Raw genomic sequence first — 18433 nt, 5'->3', positions numbered from 1 at the left:
TGACCCCAAATGGTGGAATTGCTTACCCACCACTGAGAGGGAAGAAAATGGTTTTGTTTTCAAATTATTTTTCAAAATATTTATTTTTATATTAATAAAATTAATATTGTGGATTTAATTGGTAAAATTTAATGATGAGAAAAATATATCTTAAATATAGGATTTGATAAGAGAATATAACTTAGATATGAGATTTAGTGAGAGATAATAGGAAAATAGTTTACTTCCAATTGGTTTTAAATTTTACATTTCATTTCCCTCATTAATAAAAACATTTTTATTTATAATCAATGCTTTTATCTTGTTGTTAACATGCCTGATTTAACCGTTCAAATCGTCACTTGACCTTGATTTTGGGTTTGGTTCTCTTGAACCCCCCCCCCCTCCCTTTGGTTAAAAATCATCTAACTTGGGTGGTTCAACCATTGACCTATTCAACCTAGTAACCAAGTCACAAGTTACATAATTAATTATGTGCAAAGTTTTGGAAGCCATAACTTTGCACTCCAATGTCCGATTGGGGTTATCTTTTTTATTTTGAGTATTTTTTTTATGATCTATATTTCCCAAGGGCATTATGCACCTTGCATTGCTATTTTTGTGAAAAAAACCCTTTTTTTGCCATAAATTGCAATTTTTAATACTTTTTATAAAAAAAAAATTTAAAATGGAATTAGAAAAACATAAATAAATGTAACATAATACATATATTATATGTAATATATATAAAAATAACTATGATATATGTAAAACATAATTATTCTATTTATTGATAAAATATGTATTTTTACACACACATATAGTGTTGGCGTAGAGTAGTTTAACTCATTTGATCTTGATAGTTGATCGGTGACCTATGACCCGAAGGCAAAAGCGGGTTGGCCTCCGAGTCGGTTTTTAAAACATTGTTTATCATACTTGGTGATGGGCATTTTGGTCACACTGTGCAATTATCGACATGTGGACGTTGTGTTGCCAACATCGTCCATGTCAGCAAGACAACTCGACAAGTTAACGCGTGACAACCAACAACAGGTGTATGGCCGAGCTGGGGCAAGCTCGGCCCGCCAACAATACAAGCTTGTCCAATGCCTCCTCGTAGACACACAGCCCCTCCCGGCCATGGTCCCAAGGGAAATGGCCAACAATAGGTGCGATCCAACGATACTCATTAAGGATTTCGTATCTCTGACATACCTCAACTATCTCCTCCTTGGACATCTCGGATGGTCCAAACATACACACTATTGTCTCCACCTCTTCCCTCTTGCCTATGAGGACACCATCGAAGTAGACTCCATATGCACCCTCATTGGAAGGACTGGCTTCATCATCTAGCCTATCGTCGGATGGCCTATCTTCGGTATAACTATGATACATGGCAAAAAAGGAGCAAAAATACTCACAGAAAGACGCAGAGAACCAAAAAACGACAACGACAATAGAAGAAGTTCAAGCTCGCCAATGAAAAAGAGAGCTCGCCTTAGCTGACTGACATTGTAAATCAACTCGTAAACCACTATCCACTTTCCAAAAGAATCCAAAAACAATGTCTGAGTGGGGACCTCGTCAAGGGGCCCCATATTTATAGCTCGCAAAAGAAGAAATCAACGGCCTAGATGAAAAGCCACAACTGGCAGAGGCGAACTGTTAAGAATCCGACAGCGTAGGTATAGGATAGCCTAGTGTGCCAACTTGAAATTTTGAACAACGCACATGCACCTTTGAATTAAAAAAATGCCTATGACCCCGCGCACGTGAAACCACACCCTAGCTTCGGAACATTCTAGAAGAAGCGGTTTGGACCAAGCCCGAACCAAGTGAACTAAAGCGCTAGCAGAGGTGAACTGAACCACCAACAGGAGTGAGCAAACCCAAAATGCCCTAGAAGGTCCTACTCTCTTTGCCTGCTGTATAATGACTCGAGAGTGGTGGACAATTGATGAGGGGCATTTTGGTCACCCTGCACAATTACCGACATGTGGGCGTTGTTGGCAACAACGTCTACGTCAGCAAGACAGCTCGACAAGTTAACGTGTGACAACCAACAACAGGTGTACAACTGAGCTGAGGCAAACTCGGCCCACCGACAACACAAGCTCGTCCAAAACCGTTCTACATGCCGCACCCACACGAGCATCATTACCACGACTATAGGAACACCTCACCGAACCGTACGCCACAATACCCGTGGGTGACCTATAACTGTTGCACGAATCTAGCAACTAATGGTCCAGCATGCCTCAAAATGCGGAAACAGCTCCGCAGAACACTCAGAGACGTTGCCTGATGACATTTGAACCTCAAATAGCTATAAAAAGGTCCCAAAACCACCCTAACAAGTATGCGCAATTGAGAACTAAAGCTCTCTCATATATTCTTCACATAATTCCCTTTGTTTTCTTTACAACTCGACTCAGCTCGGACATATAGAGACCAACTCGATAGAATGGCTTGTCATTGCCAGATCATAACCTTTGTTCGAGCCCAGTCACAAGACATGAGGGAGCGAGCAAATTGCGCATCACTAATACCTATTATTGTTTAATATGTCAAATATATGATGTTAAAAACATTCCCATTTTTTAATTTCTATATTTTTTTCATTTTAATATATTTTTCATTTTATTGTTTAATTATGGTAAATGGATTGGCCCACTTGACCCAAATGGTTTAATTTCTTACCACTGCCTAGATGAAAATACTATTTTTTCTAGGTAGATTTTAAAAGTATAAGTTTTTATGTTATTAAAATTGTTAATTCATTACATATGTATTTAATTATAGAATTTAATGATGAGAAGAAACAAAGAAGGCTTAAATATATGATTCAATGAAGGTGAATACAAATTAATACTTTAAATATTAGATTTAATGAGAGATAATTGAATATCTTAAAATTAACTCTTTTCAACTCATTTAACATCAATAACTAATTACCGGCTCTCATTTTTTTATCAATAAATTTTAAAATAGAGGGATAAATTTTGTCAATACAAAACTTTAAAAATATTCTTACACTTATTCCTAATTTTTAAAGTAGTATAGATTGGCCTACGTATTGGGTAAGCCTGTACTTCAATCCCATAAACCCCTAAACCTTGGTTAAGGTGGGATTCGATTCCAAATTTTGCTACAACCAACCAATACTTATTCAAGGATTGGCCTACGTATCGAGCAGTATTTTCCCACGAAGAAGCCGAATCAAATCATCAGAATACTTATTCAAGGATTTTGGGAGGTCAGTTTTGTGGGAGCCGAGTGCCGAGAGGCGCGAATAAAGATGGCGAAGGGATTACAGACGGAGGGACTCGCTGCAGACGTGACTGAACTGATCGAACAGTTGGAACGACATTCTCTAGCTCCTGATGGATCCATGGCCTCTAAATCTGCCTATTACGATCTCCAACTTGTACGTAACGTCCTTCTCCTCTTAAGTCTTAAACTTGTATTTTTTTTTTTCCTTTTTCCTAAACAAAATTCTTCTGTCGCTTCTCGTTCGTTCGCAATTCGCATCCGTGATTTCTCTTTTGCTCGTCTTTGATTGCCAATGTAGGCTAGAGAAGAAATGTTAAGAGAGAGATTGCACTACTTGGAAGCCATGGTAGGAAAACTTGCTATTATCGTCTATTTCGTTTTCCTTTCTTTTATTTTTTTTTCTTTTTTTCTTTTTAAATATCGATAACGCTAGCATTTGGAATTCAATTGCTACCTTTTTTGATCCTTCATTCCTGGTAATTTGAGTGGGTGTGCTTATGTAGGCAATCTACCGTGAAGCGATTGGAATGGTGGAAGAGTATCAGAAGGCTGTTTCCGTGGCGAGCCTTGGAGGAATCAGTGATGTTCATGGTTTCTACCCCGAATTTGACTTGAAGATCTCGCCTCAGGTTTCATCTCATTTTTTATTAATATTTTCAAGAAGATAATGGCAAAAGTTGGTTCATACATTTCAAGATTTTAATTGAACAGGATTGATATTAATGGAAAATTTTATTAATGACAGAAGCCAATGCGTTAGTTTCACGTTCATTACATGCTCCTTTTCTCTTGTTAATGTTCGGTGCTAATTTGTGTTTGAAGTTTTATTATGTGGCTAAGATTCTTCATTTGAAAACGAAGATACCTTTTGAAGATGAATGTCAATGTTATTCTTTGAAGTACTTTTACTGTTATGTTCTATTTACTTATCCATATTGCAAATGCTTCACTTGACAGAAATATATTTATAAATAGAAAAAAAAAAGGTAATTGGTATTGTAAGGGTTTCTCCTGAAGACAACGAATACATTTTCCTCAAGTGTTGTAAAAGGTTTCTAGGTCCAACAAGTGAATACATAAACAAATAAAAATGTAGGTTTCTATCGTTTTCTATCATTTATTTGAGCCTAACAAATTGGATAAATTATTCTAATGCACTGCTGGAATTCTTGTGTTTTCCTTAGTATCAAACTTTTGAAAGACGGAAATGAGTTGGTGGAAGCATGATGCCAAATCAGAAAATGTGAGGCGCTTTTAGCAGATTCTTAGTGTATTCTGTTTTTGAACTGCCTGTTCCATATTAGTTGATGAAAGATTATTCCTGATAATTTATATTAGACAGCAAAGGCATATTTCCAGTATTATACTAAAAAACTTACAATACGGGAACAGTGGCATTATTAAAATGTAAGGTGTATCCACTAATACCATATTTAGTGGCTAAATAAAAAGGTGCCTGCTAGATATATATATATATATATATATATATTTGAAAAAAGTTAACCATGATTCATTAATAAAAAAAGAGATACATGAGAAGATGTACAAAGCAAGGGGAGAACCCCTACATATTACAAAGGAGGAAGTTTGTCGCTAATTGCTATATAGTTGCTCTAAGAACGCACCACATTTAGCTAAGCCATCTGTTGTCTGGTTGTATTCCCTAGGAATCCAAACTAACTTTACATTTAGGCATTCCAAAGAGTCCCTGGCCTCTTCTAAATAGTGACTTAATCTCCGAGGGCCCCCTCTTTGTCTCTTAACCATTTTATAGTATTTGTTGAATCACCTGCAGTGGTTATATTTTGAATTCCCGAAAAAGGTGCCTGCTATATGTAATGGCTGCCCTCACAGGAATAAAAAAAGGTGCCTGCTAGATTACCAATCATGCTTTAGCATCGGTGCCTCAGTTAGTTTATGCATAAACTAAAGAATAACCAAGTAACATCTATGTATTCAATGATTTGAAGAAAATCATTAAAATATATTGGTAAATTGTGGGGTTTTATACTTGACACCTTGTTTCGGATACAGTCTTAACATTATAATGATTAACTGCTGACCTGCCCCCAAGCCACCAAAAGAAAAAGAGAAAAAAAAAGATGTTGTGTGGATTTAAGTGTTGTAAGTCTGGGGATCATGAAATGAGAGACAAATGTATTTTTCACAAACTTGTCTTATCGTTTTATCTTTTAGGTAATTTCAGGTTTATGAGTCTCTAGAGCACTGACTTGTTGTAGCAGAAGCAGCTCAAAAATTGAGATTTCCTCTTCTTTCAAAGGATGGTGAAATTCATGAGGAAGAAATTGAGAAATGTAGTGTAATGTCAAGGAGCTCTCTGGATAGTACAAGCACTAGCATCACAATCAATTCAAGCTCAAATTCAGCAAATTATACAGTCAGTCTGACTAATAGCATAGCAGGTGTGGCAAATAATGCACTTTCCTTGAGGTCTACCGATGCAGCAGAACCTGGAGTTGGTGGAGTTCCAAATTGTTTTCTTGGGGTAACTCCTGCTTACTTATGGCAAACACAACTTCAACAAACCGCAGTTACCTTGGTATGTTATGTTATGTTTTATGATATCTTATTTACTTTTAACTCCTGTTAGTTCAATGTGTGATAATGCATCGGCCATTTGGTGCTTAAAGAATTCTTATGAAATTCCTAGATATGTACTCTTGTTGAAGGCACTTTTTTTAATCCAAATAATATTTAATAATTTAATAACCCAAATAAGTTGGTTGGTTAGTTTGCTAGCCAAATCATCAAAACTATAAAAAAGTATCATGTATGGGAGTTCCCTCTCTTTAAGTGGGAGGGACAGGTGTCCTTCACCTAGGAGGAGGAGGTAGTTACATAACTACCCCACTCCCTATTTAAGCTCCTTAAGGGGAAGCTAGATGCACTGACACACTCTTCGGAGAAAAATCTCTCAAGAGATTCTAAAGAATAGCTAAGATAAAGAGAGAAGAAAAGATAAGTGCTCAAGGTAAGGCAAGGAAGGAAAAGTCTCACTAATACAGGTAGAAAAAGGAAAGTCCCTATATATGTCTTCTTCTATGTATCCTTCTTTCTTTCTCTTTTATTTTCACTTTTGAGAAAGAAAATAGAGGGAAATAAACCGTCTACAACCAGGCCTCTACTTGGTTGTTTATGGTCCCTCTTTCAAGACAAAGTTAGGGATTAAACCATCTATAGTCTAATTCTCAAGGGTTGATTATGGTTCCCTTCAAATGAAAATGAAGAACAAAGGGATAAAAACCGTCTACAATCAAATATTCAGTTTGATTGACTACGTTTCCCTTTTTGTATGCAAAAATCCAAGGATTAAGGCTGTCTACAGTTATAATTTCATCTGATTGACTACAACTTATTGTGAAGAAAGGAGTGAGAAGGAAATTTTCTTTGTATCAAAAGGAAAAGAGAGAAATGTATTGTTGTATATTTTCTCAATTGTATCTTCTTTTTCTTTCTTCTCATTCTTGTACACTTGATGTAAAAGAAACACAAATGAAAAGTTCTTTTTAAGTACCCTATTGTTCTTTTCTTTTGTTTTATGCATTCATTTTTCCAAGTTAGAATCAAAAGGTGATCTCTACTTTCTTGTGGAGATGTAATTAAGGGGAACAATCCGTATGATTCCCTGAATGGGCCTTACCCAAAATAATAAAAACTCAATCACTTGATTGAGTGAATTATGTTGCATGAGAATTTATTAAAATTTTCACACCACCAACTCTGCATCTTTAAGTTTTGTTGATTACATTGTCCATTGTTAAAGTTAAGCATGTGGTTTCCCATTAAACCCATACCTTTTGAATTTAAACAGAATTGAGCTTGTAGATTAACAGTGAACACCTTTGGTGATGTTTCTGAGACTATTTTTATTGTAGGAACAGTCAGAATATCAAATGTCACTTGCCCATGAGATTGAGGCTCGCTTAAAAGCTAAATGCAATAAGTTAGCTGAGGCCTTTGTAATCAACGATAATGGTGTGTAAAACATATGATCATCAATATATTCATGATGACATATAGTCATAGAAGCATATCTATTGACTGATAATACTGCTACTTTGCTATTGCAGACTCATCATTTGGTAGTCAAATATCAAGTGCTCTTTCAGAAAGGTGCATCTATTAATTCCTTTTCCCCGACTTTTTCCCACTCATTGTGATTGAGTATATCAACTAAATGCTAGGTTAGTTCCCTAGTTTTATATACCCATTAGCATGCATTTAAATTGAAAAATAGCAATACTCTTTTGTCATTCTCCTTTTGTCTCTTTTTTTTCTTCTCAAAGCCGTTGTTTTTTTATTTTTTAATAATAAAACCCTAAAACAAAGGATAACTAACATGTATATTATATGATGTGAGACATTTGACAAGACACTTAAGGGAGGTGTTCTGTTCACTTCGATTCAAAGATTAATGAATAGCCTAATTGATGATCTGGCTGGATCTGGATAAGGAGTACAAAGAGACCATCTCTTTTGGGGAAGGTTCACCTAGGAATAAGATTGAAATATGTTGAGAAGGAAGGAATATAGTTGGTAGGCATCAGGGAGATAGCCTAAATCAAGAGGGGGTGCTGGACATACTTCGTACTTGCAGCCATTGTAATAATATTGCAAAAAAGGCATCTGCCTTATTATTTCCTAGTCAGGTGCCTAGTTGCCTAAAAAGGCACTTCTTTGATATAAATCATGGCGTTCAGGCCAATTGCCCCATAGGAGCACCTTGTTGCCTAGATGGTGCCTTGACAACTATGAGCAGTATATATTTGGCTTTATAATGTTTTCTCTGGCTTGATCTATATTTCTTTGTCATGTGTCCAACTTTAGTCCTTCCTGGTAGGATGTCTCTTAGTGGAATTCAAAACATATAATGTTTGCCTTAGCAGTGATGTATAAGTTATTTCGCTTTTAATTTGTACAATAACAGGCCTTCTCCTTTATCCTTCCAACTTCACTATAAATCATGGTTATTTACGCAGAACTTCAGAGCCAAACAGGTTTCTGTAGTTAACTCATATTTTTATCATTCCCTGTTTTCCTCTAAATATTTCATATCCAAACTCTGAAATCTTAAGTTTTGATCGTTCAATGTCTATGTGACTGTTCTCAAAATTAATAGCGACTCATTTCAACTTGGTGATTTGTGACCATGTCTGCTTATTGAGTGTCATGTTGTGAAAGAGGGTTGGGCTGAGTTAATCTGGTTCAACTTCCAATAATCAGAGTAACACATAAAATTGGTGTGGTGTCAATAGTCACTGATAGGAACTACTGAAAACAATTGTGCCATAAAGACTACTAACTAAAAATAAGGAAACAATTTAGGAAAAGAATTTCACTTTTATGCTAGTGCTTGTTTTGATATAAAAGATATGGTAACAAGGTTTTTGCCATAAAGGCAGTAAAAATAAGCTAAAAGATTTCAGAGTAACATTGTTTTCCTTTAACTTCAAAACATGTCCAGCTTTAAAGAACGCTATAGAAAGAATAGATTTTGTTTTTTTAGATTTTCAAACCACTAGAACGCTAGCCTAGGGATTTGATCTCAGTAAGCCTGATTCTTTAGAAATCACAGAAAAATAAATAAACAAAAAAAATAAAAAACTAGGAAATTAATTATTTTATCACTGGATTAAAATCTATGCTTTAGCAATTTCTTATCATCAAGCCTGGTCGTATTTACTACTAAATTCTAATACTACCACAATGCCATAAATGAGCCAACCCCAAATTTGGGATGAAGGCTGAGTTGTGTTGAGTAATTCTGTAAATGAATTTAATTAAACCTATTTTTATATGTGTTTTTTGATAAAAAACTTAGATTTTAATTTTCCAAAATTAAACTAGTTTTTATGTCAATACTTCCTCCATAAAGTGAGGAAGTATAAGCACAAACCAACCAGGTTTGGAATCATGTTGTTTTCTTTTCCCAGTCTCTTTTATGCTTTATTGATAGAAAACATACTGGGAGATCTGGATGGCAACCGGAGTGGTTTATAGGAAAGGGGTGAATGGAGCCTTAATGTGCGTTGTGGAAGGAACCAATGTAAAAGCCTTTTAAGTGATTTGAGTTTATGTGTTGGAAATCCATTTCATGGAAACCTTTTCTTCTCCTATTGATGCCCTTTGGAAAGTTGCAAGTCTCAAAGAATCTTTCTTACATTTATTTGAATGTAGAGTTGTTTCTTTTCAATGCTTGGTTGGCTGTTACCTGGTGTGTAATATTTTTGTGGGGTATGTACAGCTATATAGTAAATTATGAAAGATTTGGCTTGTCATATTATCTTAGATTTTTTTTTTTACTATTATTTTGTCTCTTTTAACTTTTGACAAGAATCTATTATCCTACAAACTCATGATTTAAATTTCCACATCTTCATGATTTCAGAGTAAAGTTACTTATTGAGGAAATTGAAAGTGAAGAGACAGCTTTGAGAGAAGATCTTTATTCAGCAGATAGGAAGTTTGCTGAATTTTATAATGTACATCAACTCTCTCTCTCTCTTTTATATATATATATATATATATATATATATATATATATATATTGCATTGGTTTGCTATTGGCATTTGTTGTTACTGATGATGTATAGGAGATTTTGAGTATATGACCTGCAAATATATCCATATTAGGTCATGGAGCAGATACTCACAGTGCTTATTAAGTTTGTCAAGGATTTGAAGCTTCAACACCAACATCAATATGTGAGCTTTCCACTTATGAGTCAATTTTTAAATCACTAATTTATCTCTTCAACCCCCTTCACAGAAATAGAAGTAAAAAACCTCTAATTTTTTTTAGTCCTTATCTGCTGCAACTGAGTATTCTTTGTTTACAGAATCTTTTACTTAAATGTTGTGAATTTAATCTATTATTATTTTCATTGACTGAATAGGATGAAAATATTTGACCTTTCCACTTCTGAATTATTTTTTAAAACTCATTTTTCTCCTCAATCCTCTTCTCAGAAAGAGTAAAAAACCTCTAATTTGTTTTTAGCCCTTATCTGCTACTGGGTATTCTTTGTTTACAGAATCTTTCATTTAAATGTTGTGAATTTTAATCTATTATTATTATTTTCATCAATTGAACAGGATGAATTAAGAAAAACATGGTTGTGCAGAAGGTGTGAGGCAATGAATGCAAAATTGAGGTTCGTTCTCATGATCGCCAGCTTATGGTTAAATTTGAGTTTGTGTTGCACCATTCTTACCGTTACCATTTCATATCATGGCAAACTTGAGAATACCTTTGATAATTTAAGTGACGGAAGTTTCTTCCAACAATTTAATGAGTGAAGTACTACCTGTATTATGTGAAAATATGTCATCTTTAGATTATTCTTTTGTTGTAATTTTGAATAAAAAACTTTATCTGTATAACTCATTATCTGATAACTTGACTAGGTGCTTGGGATCGATGCCGTTTTCAGAAAATGGCACCACATCAGCACCATATCATAAATCTGTTTTCTGAGAAAACGCCTGCTGTTTGGTTGGCTGTTTTTCTGAAAAAATGTTTTCTCAGACCATGCCTTTGAAATCGGGAAAGGTGTAGTCTGAGAAAACGCCTTTTTTAGTGTTTTCCCATTTTTCTACTGTTGCTAGCAATGGTGTGCTGATGTGGGATTGAAAAACGCCTATGTGGCAGCAACAGCAAATAGAAAATCTGAGAAAATGCTTTCTGAGAAAACAGTATGTGTATGCAGCACCTTTTTCTGATAAAACACCTCTTAGGAAACGGCATCTATCCCAAACTTGTCCATTCAAAGAATTATTATAAATTAATAAGGAACCTACCTAACCTACCTAGCGGCCTGGAAGAGAAATTATCTTTCTTTAGGTGGGAGAGTCACTCTCATTAGGTCTACCCTAGCTAACCTACCCGTCTACTATCTGTCAGTGTTTAAGATCCCCTCAAAGGTTTCCAATCTTTTAGAAAAATTAATAAGGAACTTTTTGTGGGAGCCTGAAGAGGAGAAGAGAGATCATAGGGTGAGTTGGGAGGTGGTCACTAGGTGTAAAAAACTAGGAGGTCTTGGGATTGGTAATTTCAAGAAAATGAATATTGCTCTACTGGGGAAGTGGTTGTGGAGGTTTTCATTGGAAATGGATAAATTGTGGACTAAGGTTGTGGCTAACATTCATGGGCTGGAAGACAGTGGCTGGGATCCTAGAATCTTGGCAAGGGCTTCAACTGCTTCTCCTTGGAAATCCATTCACAATCTGCTTCTAGTTTTCTCCCCTTGGATCAGGTATGGTCTAAACTCTGGTAACCGAATAAAATTCTGGGAACAACTTTGGGTTGGGGATTCTCCTCTGAAGGATCAGTTTCCTTCCTTGTATGCTCTATCAGACTTGAAAAATGAACCCATATCTTCTTTCTTGGTCCTTTCAGCCTCCACTTCTGGCTTTGGATGGAACCTTGGCCTACGTAGGGCAATTAGGGATACAAACATGGATAGCTTGGTAACTTTGTTAGCCTCCCTTGAGATTGTCTTCCTAAACCCTACTAAGGACACCAGATTTTGGACCCCTTCTAGCTCTGGTACCTTTTCTTGTGCTTCATTCTTTGAAACCTTAACTCAGCCTCCTATCCCCTTTGGGTTCTCCTTTCCAGTTAAGGAAATTTGGAGCAGGCCTATTCCTCATCTGGTTGGTTTTTTTTGTTGGGAAATTTTCTTGGAAAAAATCAACACTTTAGACTTACTTCAGAGAAAGAGACCCAACTATTGTCTACTTCCTAATAGATGTGCTCTTTGTAGAGCTGATGGGGAATTTGACTACCACCTCATGGTCTCTTGTAAGGCTACTAAAACTGTTTGGGAGTGGGTTTTCTCCTGCTTTGGGTGTTCTTGGTATCCTCGGGAGACTGTCCAAGGTTTGTTTTCTCCTTCTCTTTTCAGTTGGCCTAGGAAGCAAGGGAAGACTATGTGGAGGTGTATTAGGGCAGCGGTATGCTGGTCATTGTGGGAAGAAAGAAACTCACGCATTTTTTCCGACAAGGAAAGAGCATTGGAAGAATTGTTAGATCGAATCCTTTTAAGGGCTGTCCACTGGCTAAAATCTTTGGAGTTGTTTTTAGATTTTCCTGTAGATGACTTGCTAAGAAACTGGAAAGAGATTGTTTCCATTGCTAGATGCAAGAGGACTCTTTGTTCGTTTTGGTCCCCTCCCCCTTCGGGCTTTATAAAGCTGAATTTTGATGGCAGCAGTGTAAGGAATCCAGGGCCCTCTGGGATTGGAGGAGTCTTCAGGAATGAGGAAGGGATTGTTATTGTTTTATTCTCTGGCCCTATTGGAGAAGGTAACTCTCTTAGGGCTGAGATCCTTGCAGCGCTTGAAGGAATTCGAAGAGCAAAGGAATTAAATATCAGCTGTTTGATCCTGGAAGGTGATTCGAAGGTGGTGGTTAGTTGGTTGAAGACAAAGGGCAGTGGTTTGTGGAACTTTAACAATGAAAAAAAAAACAGTTCTTATGGCTGGGTAGGGACATTGAGAATCAGTACAGCAGGGTGAAGAGTGCCATCTCATTTGCAGATGGGTTGGCCAAGCAAGGAGTGAATAGGGAGTCTGTTTTTTGGGCTAGTTTTTAATCTTTTCTCTTTGCACTCCCTTTGTTTTCTGTTTTTGGGGAGCTAAGATATTTTATCTCCCCTTTTGTATCCATATTCCCTCTTTTCTTTTAATTTAATGAAGCTGGTGTTATTGATAAAAAAAAGAATTATTATAAATTTTGTGTTGGAGGAAAATGGATTCATGTTCTGGAACTTTTATTTTTCTTTTTTTGGTTTCTGTTACTTGGCCCATGCCCCTTTCATGTTCTTTGGTTTCTTTGGTGTAGTCAGCAACTCACTGAACTTGGATATTGCATGTGGTTTTCATTTTATTGATGGAAAGTTCATATATAAATCTGATACTAATAGTAAAATGACAAAATCCCATATTGTTTTCATCTGTTATAATTTGCATTTGATTATACGCATAAACTGGTTTTAATGGATTCTAATTTGGATGAACCTCAGGGCTCTGGAGCATATTATCCTGTGCAATACTTACACCCAAGATTCAACACCAGCCCTCCATATGATTAGGTACTTAATGATGTCTGCTTATCAATATGATATGCTTTGTTTGGAGAATGGCTTTGATCAGCTAGACTCTTATTTGCAGGAAATATCTTCTAGAGGCTACAAAAGAAGCTTCAATTGCATACAATAAAGCGGTAACGATGACTTAGGTTTTTTTTGTTGCTATTGCACATACTAGTGATCTTATGTTTGTAGCAAATTGTTGCATATGACTGCAGGCTTATGTTGATAGATTACTTGAGCTTCTTGGGGATGGGTTAGGATTGTTGTTAACTTGTTATGTGAAATTTTATTTGTTTGTTATTTAGTCATTTGAAACCTTTTGAAGTACCCTTTGTGTTTTAAATCATGTGGAAGAACAGAGGGGCCGAATTTAGGTAATCTGCTTGAAGGTGGCTTCTCAACTAGCCACCTTTTAATGTGCCATTGTCTACATCAACCCCATATACAGCTTCAGTTGGTTTTATGCACTACCCTATAGGTTGCTCAAGCTCAAGTTTTGAAGGAAAAAACTTTCCACTTTTGTGAGGTTGGTGGGGCTATTTTGCTCCAAGTTGACAATAGGAATGCTAGGTATCAGATATGCGTGCATCTCCTTTTGGTTTCACCTTGGGCTGCTGCCCTCGAAAGATGTCAGGTCTGTTCAGTTCTTCCCTGGTCTACTGTTTAGAAAACCCTCTACTAATTTCTTCTTTTGATTCATTTAGCTGCATAAATGTTTAGTTGTGTATGGAGATGGATAATACAACAATTTAGGTAACTATCTTATTTTTCTGGCTAGCTTTACTAAGTCTTTAGAAGTGTTGTATGGGAAGGGTGCTGATGGCGGACTTCAGTGGTACTGAAAGTTTAGGTGACAATAATACTTGCAATTTTGTCAAAAAGGGTATGCATATTTGGTTTTCCCTTACATCTGGTCATGCAGATCCAAGGAATTTTTCAAAAAGGGTAGAAGTCATACAGTTTCTTAACTTACAGTAAACAGATATGTGGACTTGGCGTTACCAACAGCCAAAATATTCATTGCTTTTCTACCATTCTTGAACTTTCTGAGACGCAAAATATCCACGCCAAGTCTTCTTTTCTCATGTCTCCCTGTCTGTGTGCGTATACAAGCATTTATGCATTTACACATCCACACTTGCACCACTCACACACAAACACAGACGCACATTTTTGGTTTCTCATCATCTGAAGTACATACTTTTATCCTGCATCAGGTTACATGCCTTCGTGAGTATCAGGGTGTTGATCCTCATTTCGATACAATTGCGAGGCAATACCAAGATATTGTAAAGGTAGCTTGAGTCTCAGACAGTTTATCTTGCTCAGCTTACATAGATATGCTAATTTCATTATTTTAACAGAAATTAGAAGGTATGCAATGGACAATTCACCAAGTTGAAATGGACCTGAATCGCTCGCCAGAGAATTAGAGCACATGAATGTCTTGCCCCACCAAAACTCTCTCTTCCTAGTGGATTACAATTTGGGAATTTCAATTATTACCATATTCAATTCGTGTGCCGACTGCGATCTTGTGTAATAAAGACAGTGCTTATTTCAACCAAGATTTCCAACAAATAAAAAATAATTCTCTTTATTTTTCTTCTTCTCAGCAATAATGGTCTAAATTCTAAACGGTGGTTGGCTCCCGGGCCACCTGTTTGATAAATTGCTTAGCTTGTGATGTCACATGTCAAGGCATTCATGCATTATATGTTTTTCCAAGTAGAGTATGATCTTGCGTCACGACAAGCAAATCCAGTTCCTCTTCCTGAACTTATTTTTACCCTATTGACAGCGTTCACCATTTAACCTATTGATCTATCCAGATGATTTGCTTTTTTAAAGGATTGTTCAATGTTTGTGGATGTGATTCCAATGGCGAACTTTGTCAACTGCTGTGCGGTGTGGAGTCTGTGGACTCGGATCATAGTATAGCCTGCAGTAACTGTTGGCAGTTATCTTGGATTTATCCAAGAAAACTAGAGCCAGAGTCCAGAGACGTGAATTTCATTGCATCGTCACTCGTCAGATTATTATTGGATGAGAATCATGAGGCCATCGTTATGGGCCCATTGCCTATTCCTTAGGTGGTCTTACGAATATTTGTGAACCACGGCACGCGACTCAAGAAAATTCGGATGCCGATAAGAGAGAAATTGAATTAAGGTACATATTCTCGGACGGCCGGTCACGGCCTCACGGTTACGAGTAGACGACTCCAGATTCTTCCAGTCTTCTTTTGCGCGAAAGTGGGTCCCATTTTCGGTTCTACACTTCTACTTCAAATGAAAGCCATAGAAGGTGCGTGAAACTCACGTACTAATTATCTTAATCTAATACACTAATTGTCAATCATCGTGCGAAACCACTGGAGTAGATTATTCAATCAGAGCCGTCCAAACATTACGACCAGACTCAAGGAAACCAATTAACCGAAGTACCAACCGCCTCAGCTCTAATTCAACTGCGGGTTAGATTGTCTGGCCATGAGGACACGCTATAAATATGCCTGAACTCAGAGATCTGAAAATTATTCGTTCCATTGGCTGCCTTGCGTTCTCCTTCTGTTTTCTGCATCAGGTATGAACTTTCTCCGTACTCTCTTCCTTCCTTCCGCAGTCTCGTCCCGTTATTGGATTTCTGTTCTTTTTAGGTTTTTGAATTCTATCTTTGAGCTTTGACTTGTTGGCTCGTATGTGTTTGATCTCTGTTGTCGAAAACATATGTTTTATTTCGATTGAAATCTTTCTAAGAGTGTTATTAGGTTGCCTTTTCTCTTGTTGTCATTTGTAAAGATTATGTTTGCGAAGTTCTGATGATTGGTTTTTTTAATCTTTTCTATATGTGGGTTTGGATTTATTGTCTCTATACTCTATTGTTTTGTTGTTGTGATCTTTTTATTTGATGATGATGATGATGATTCCTCCGTTCGTTCTATTTGGTTGCAACTGTTGTACCTTTTCTTTATATTGGTTTTTTGTTCTATTAAATTGTGGACTCGTATGTTTAGTTGATTCTTGTGATTATTATTTTTTTTCTCTTGCAAAAGGGATTATATTCGAGTATTAGACTATTTTCAAGTGTATCCCTACTTCCCATATGTGGAATTTGATCAGGTGAAAGCAGACCGACTTTACGCAAGATTGTTTAATTTGGTGGAGTTATTCTTGTTTTTATCCTTTGCTCTGTTCTTCAATATGGAGGTCGGGGTAGTTGGGGCGTTTACGAGTAATTGTTTCTTGTTTTCTCCTTTTGTGATTTAGAAGGATTTAGATGAAATAAATTTTATGCTTCTGCGACTAAATTCCCAACCTTGCCTGTGCACGCTAAATAGAAATTGCTCAATTAGAGTACTACTATTGAATATTGATCTTTTACTCTTCCATGCATTCCTTCTGTCGAGATGTCATCCATGGTTTTCTCCATATGTTGCAGAAATTATATTCTCGCATATCACTATGATTTTTCCATGAAGGTTTACATGTTTTGTGCTGTTAAGTTTTTTAAGCTATAGATTTATTTTTACCTCTATTATTGCTCTATTTTTGCTGACGGATTCCCTCTTGGTCCTTCCTCAGCTTCTTTGTGTTGTGCGTAATATCAGTGACCAACTACTTTCTACTAATCAATCTTTCATCAGTCAAAGTACATGGTTGAATTAGACATCCAGATTCCTTCTGCTTTTGGTACGTTTCTTAAGCCACAACTTGTCTCTAGGATTACTTTTATTTGTTGTACTCATTTTTTTTATTGGTTTGCTTGTAGTATGCATTGAATTCTGAAAAATTAATGGCATTGAACGAGGAAATATTGCTATTAAATTATGAGACTGATTAATTGTTAGTTGAGGTCTATTAACAAGTTGGTGTCATGCGCATGAATGAAGTATGCTGTTATATACATTGGGCCATCTAGGGTGCTGACTATTGTTGTGGGTGCAGATCCTTTCGCTGAGGCTAAGGACTCAGGAGCCCCTGGGGCGAAGGAGTATGTACACATCCGCATACAGCAGAGAAATGGAAAGAAAAGCCTGACAACAGTGCAAGGGCTGAAGAAAGCGTTCAGCTACGAGAAGATCCTTAAAGACCTCAAAAAGGAATTTTGCTGCAATGGTACAGTTGTGCCAGACGAGGAATTGGGGGGCAAGGTACAATATACGTCAACGTCATGCCATTACAATGCTACTGCTTGAATCCTTGTTCCTTAGCTCAAGTAAAATGCTACACCCAAGGGGAAATGTGTGATTAATATGGTTTTGGTGTTGTTCTGCACAGGTTATTCAACTTCAGGGGGATCAACGAAAGAACGTGTTAAATTTCCTTGTTAAGGCTGGCATTGTGAAGAAGGAGCAGATCAAGATACATGGTTTCTGAGAGCTTTATTGAATACATATATTAGTGCTTGTAGTTGTGGGTATGTCATGGGAGATATTAGGTATATGGGATAACTGCGTTTGATGGTTTGATCCTCGTATGCTCAGAGTCCTAGTTGGGTCTTTTCTTGTGTTCTTTTTGAGTCAGGTTGGGGTGGGGGGTCTGAGGCCTTTTCTCTCCTTACATAAATATATGTTGTAGGCGAGTTACTGGTTACTATGGGATGCAATGAATCATTGATCTCTGTTGTTTTGAATAAACACCATTATTACTTAAAGCACGATCATTTTATTTTTCTGTTTCATCATTTTCTTTCCCAGTACAGAATTGGTTGCCTGTTTAATGACACGTAATTTTTATTTCTGGTTTGATGTCCCTCATCTTTGTCCACAAGGCTGTATTTGGTTTGGCTTTCATACAAAACAAGAGGTTAACTTGTTCACGAACCTCTAGCCTGCAGACCCTTCCATACAGCAGTACTGTTCCTCGTTGCAGAGGAAGTGAATGGCTGGAAGCTATTATTGTTAAAAATTCCTTACGTATGTAAGTTTAGTCATCCTATTTTGCCTGCGTAGCAAAAATTGAAGTTCACACTGTTATAGGCCTTGTTGACCTTTGGTTCCAAAAGCAGCAGCCCATGGCACCTTGTGAAGCTGACTGGGATCAGCCGTCAAACATATG

At 36.8% G+C, this 18433-nt stretch overlaps 2 protein-coding genes across 3 annotated transcripts; both read left to right on the top strand.

The window, feature by feature from the left end:
• Positions 1-3073: 3073 nt before the first annotated feature.
• LOC148878253 (AUGMIN subunit 4-like) lies at positions 3074-15459 on the top strand. 2 transcript variants are annotated; one of them, XM_088951426.1, is made up of 13 exons: positions 3074-3412; positions 3557-3604; positions 3762-3887; positions 5540-5818; positions 7161-7254; positions 7350-7392; positions 9668-9761; positions 9913-9984; positions 10375-10433; positions 13305-13373; positions 13453-13504; positions 14591-14668; positions 15225-15459. In XM_088951426.1, exons 1-13 carry the CDS (start codon positions 3284-3286, stop codon positions 15312-15314), a joined length of 1233 nt encoding a protein of 410 aa, XP_088807552.1. In that variant the 5' UTR covers positions 3074-3283; the 3' UTR covers positions 15315-15459. The 2 variants fall into 2 exon arrangements, with proteins under 2 accessions (XP_088807552.1, XP_088807550.1); XM_088951424.1 differs by having other exon boundaries at positions 7155-7254.
• Positions 15460-15557: 98 nt separating this feature from the next.
• Positions 15558-18056, top strand: LOC148878252 (protein translation factor SUI1 homolog). Its single transcript, XM_088951429.1, has 4 exons — positions 15558-15959; positions 16958-17065; positions 17321-17526; positions 17654-18056. Exons 2-4 carry the CDS (start codon positions 17029-17031, stop codon positions 17750-17752), a joined length of 342 nt encoding a protein of 113 aa, XP_088807555.1. The 5' UTR covers positions 15558-15959; positions 16958-17028; the 3' UTR covers positions 17753-18056.
• Positions 18057-18433: the final 377 nt, after the last annotated feature.

The sequence above is a fragment of the Nelumbo lutea genome, chromosome 1, assembly GCF_056320005.1.
Source record: "Nelumbo lutea isolate HS-2025 chromosome 1, American lotus-T2T, whole genome shotgun sequence".
NCBI classification, from domain to species: domain Eukaryota; kingdom Viridiplantae; phylum Streptophyta; class Magnoliopsida; order Proteales; family Nelumbonaceae; genus Nelumbo; species Nelumbo lutea.
The sequence above is the reverse complement of the archived record's forward strand: the minus strand, read 5'-3'. Positions and strand labels throughout refer to the sequence as shown.